This window comes from Lycium barbarum, chromosome 11 (assembly GCF_019175385.1).
Source record: "Lycium barbarum isolate Lr01 chromosome 11, ASM1917538v2, whole genome shotgun sequence".
Taxonomy (NCBI): domain Eukaryota; kingdom Viridiplantae; phylum Streptophyta; class Magnoliopsida; order Solanales; family Solanaceae; genus Lycium; species Lycium barbarum.
In genome coordinates this window covers 43,450,408-43,454,261 of record NC_083347.1, presented here as the reverse complement: position 1 = coordinate 43,454,261, position 3,854 = coordinate 43,450,408, and the positions used below count along the sequence as shown (strand labels likewise).

Below are 3,854 nucleotides of genomic sequence, written 5' to 3'. Positions count from 1 at the left end.
ATGTGTTTTTGACTTTGAGGTTTAACCACGGAGGTAATTTAGAAAAAACCCCTCGTATTAAGTATGTTGGAGGTAGTGTGACCGATTATTTTGATGTTGATCTTGATAAATTCTCTTATTTTGAGCTTGTTTACTATGTTAAAGAAATCAGTTATAATGTTTCATCTTGTTGTGTATATATTAGACCACCTAAATGTCGATTTGTAGTAGAAGTTAAAAGTGATAGGGACATTATTGGTATTGCACCTCAATTAAAAAACAAAGATTTTGTTGTAATTTTTCTGACTCATCTTGTTGAGGAACCTATTGTGGTCCCCCCTGCTCTTCCACCTATTATCCCTGTGGGTGGGTGATCTTTTACTGCTTTTGATAACCCCACATGTGAAGATATAAACGAAAAGGTTGGGGCAGGTGAGGGTAGTCAAACATTTGGGGGTAGTGAACGCTTAGGGTTTGAAGAGGCTGCTGGTCTTGATGAACCCTTGGGTGGGACTTCAGCTGCTACTGCAGCTACTACTACTTCAGCAGCTGATGATGATAATGATTCTGACTTAGAAAGTGAGAGTGAATCTGAGGAGTCTGACAATGTAGTAGTAGAGGAAGGTGAAGAAGAAGAATTTGATAGTGATGTCCATGAGGAGGATAGGAAACTAAGGAAAGATAGGGTGGCTCTAAAATCAAAAAAGAAGAAAGAAAAGGCTAAGAGATCTGAAGGGATAGATTTAGGGCCAAAGGGTGTAGATATAGGACATGATGAATATTTATCTAGGAGTAAGAGTACATTTGAAGGAAAATTTGGTGGGGATGAGCCATTTTATGACTCAGATGAACTTGTTAGCTTTGAAATAGAGACTGATGATGAAGCTGATGACGAAGATGTGGTTGAAAAGCCTACCAAAAAGTCAAGGAGACCAAAAAGAATTAGAAATAAGGTTATTTTTTATCCTAAGTGTAAAGAAATAGTTTGGGAGACTGGTCTTGCATTTGAAAGTACTAAACAGTTTAGGAAAGCACTTACTAGGTATGCAGTTCAAGAACATGTAGAGTTGGATAAATATGTCAATGAACCAACTAGGGTGAGGGTTAAGTGTACTGCTAGCTATCCATGGTTATTGTTTGTCAGTTTTGATTCTAGAACAAATGATTTTGTTGTGAAGAATTAGATAGGTGGTCCAAGGTCTACTTTAAATACCTCATCTATTGTGATAGTGTTGACAACAACATGGCCGAGAGTTTTAATTCCTTGATTTTGGGGCCAAGGCACAGGACCATTATCACAATGCTTGAGGAAATTAGAGTCAAAATGATGAGAAGGGTAGGACAACTAAGAGAGTTTTTTGAGACTTGGATAACAAACATCAGCCCAATGGCTTTGAAGGTATTGCAAGAGAACGCATCAAAGTCAATGAAGTGTACTCTTGAATGGAATGGTGAATATGGCTTTGAGGTCAAGGAGAGCTGGGGTAATAAATTCATAGTAAATCTGAACAGTAATACTTGCACTTGTAGATCTTGGATGCTGAAAGGTATTCCCTGGTATCATGCCATAGCTGCACTTCGTTTCAGAAAATTGGAACCTATTGACTATGTTGCACATTGGTACACTAAGGACACTTACCTCAAAACATACAACTCATTCATTCAACCTGTTACTAATACGGAAATGTGGCCAAAGTCAACCAATCCTCCTGTCCTCCCACCCGAGATTAAAAAGCTGCCATGTAGGCCAAGGAAGTGTAGAAGAAAGGAGCAGACAGAAAACAAGACAGGGAAGCTGTCAAAAAGAGGTGTTGAGATGACCTGCAGCTTGTGCCATGCAAAGGGTCACAATAAGAAGGGTTGTCCTATGCATCCATAATCTGTGAGAGGCAGAGGAAGAGTAAGGGGGAGAGGGACAAGTACTAGTTCAACAAGGTCAAGTGTTGGTTCTTCTACAGTACCAAGTAATTCCCAACCAAGTAGAGGAAGGGGAAGACCAAGAGGTTCTGCCAACAAGTAAAAACTTTCCTTGTTATTTACTACTTGATTAAATATTACAGTCTTACATTTAGTCTAACTACTTAAATATGAATTAGGCCATGGCTGCTGCAGCATTTCAATCTGGAAGGGGTATAGGACAATCGTCTACATCACAGGTATTACTTAGCTTGTTAAATTACCACTTAATCAATTTTACAATTCTAAGTGTTTGACACCTTAAATGTGACTTAGGCTTCTGATGCAAGTGCATCAGTTACTGGAAGAGGGGCACCCTATAAGAGGCCAAGAGTTGTGGGAATGGGAGTGCTTCAGACCCAAAGTGGTTTCAAAATTGTCAATGTAAGTTTGCAACCTCATTAACCATTTACTGCAAACAATCTAGCCTAATGGAGATCTATTTTGTTAATACAGCCAGGAATGGCAAATCAGTCTTCAACCATGCCTATGAATTCAGCAGTAGTCACTGGTAGTCTTGGACATCACAAACCAAGACCAGGAGGATTAAAATGGAAAAGTAGTCCAGCTATAACACAACAAGGTCTTCAACAAATGAGTGGACAAAAGAGAATGAGAACAAGGGCCAAAGCTGCTGAGTTGAACTCTTTAAGTCAAACAAGTTCATCAACTGCCCAGAAATGAAATGGAAAAATGAAGTTGAATTAGTTTAGTCCTGTATGTGTATGTCTTTGGTACTGACTGTTATGCAGCAGTGACTGCAGATTTTAATGTTGTTTTTGTGAAACAATTATGGTAGATGATGTACATTTGTCAATTATGTTTTTGTGAAACATATTAAGCAGTTGTGACTGCAATTTTGCCCTGTATTGACATTCTATTCTTGCAATATTAAGCAGCTGTGACTGCAATTTTGTTGTATATTTCCTGGTTTTGTGACAGTTCAGTCTTGCAATGTTGTGTATGACATTAAATGCATATAGAAGCTACCCAGCTGTGACTGCAATGTTGTGTATAACACTAAATGCAGTAAACAGATTTGAGCAGTGTACGTTGAGCAGTGTACAGATTTGACCAGTCAAACACATTGAATGGATGCAAGTAAATGCATTATACAGATTTGAGCAGTCTAACACATTGAATCTGAGTTTGTAAATGATGGTAGTTGGTACTTGGGAGTGATGGTCAAAACCAATGAATCTGAGACATCATTAACTACTTGATCACACTAACACTATAACTCAACTCAATTATAAATAGGCATTCTTTCCATCTCACTTTCACTCAACTCAAATAACTCTTAACAAATATTGTGATATTAAAGAGGCAGCCTTCATCTAAGATGGATGACATGGAAATGGCCACATGTTTTGACAAAGAATTGACGAAATCGTATGTCGAAAAAGACGATTTCGTAAGTGTTGTCGTATTATATATTTTCAATTGTTCTTTTACCTCTTTTGGTAATAACATGTTTTTTTTGCAGATCCTTCCAACTGACATACTGGAATTTCTTCCAAACACCGACAAGGACGTTGTTGTTCATTATGACGATCATGACTATAATATGAAATACAAGGTTGGCGTATACACGCGCCTTGCTCAAGGCTGGAAAGCCTTCATTGATGCTGCCGGATTAGGGATAGGAGATGTGTTGTGTTTTAAGGCATGTTTAGATGAGAACCGCATAGTGTTTTTTGTTCATGTAAAGGAGGATCCGGAGATCGTAATGATAGATTAGGTCTCCAGATTCTCTATTTAAAGTAATTTATAAAATTTCTCGACTTTTGCTATCATTTTCAAGGTAATATTTTCCATAACAACAAAATTCTTCAACAAGAGCATAAAGTTCTTCCATGACATTTACATTACAACAAGAGCATAAAGTTCTTACATTACCTACTACGTGATTACAACAT

The 3,854-nt window shown here is 37.8% G+C and overlaps 1 protein-coding gene across 1 annotated transcript; it reads left to right on the top strand.

Annotated features, from left to right (window-relative positions):
* The first annotated feature begins 1,366 nt into the window (after positions 1 to 1,366).
* Positions 1,367 to 1,858, top strand: LOC132619779 (uncharacterized). Its single transcript, XM_060334575.1, has one exon. It carries the CDS (start codon positions 1,367 to 1,369, stop codon positions 1,856 to 1,858), a length of 492 nt encoding a protein of 163 aa, XP_060190558.1.
* The last annotated feature ends 1,996 nt before the right edge of the window (positions 1,859 to 3,854 follow it).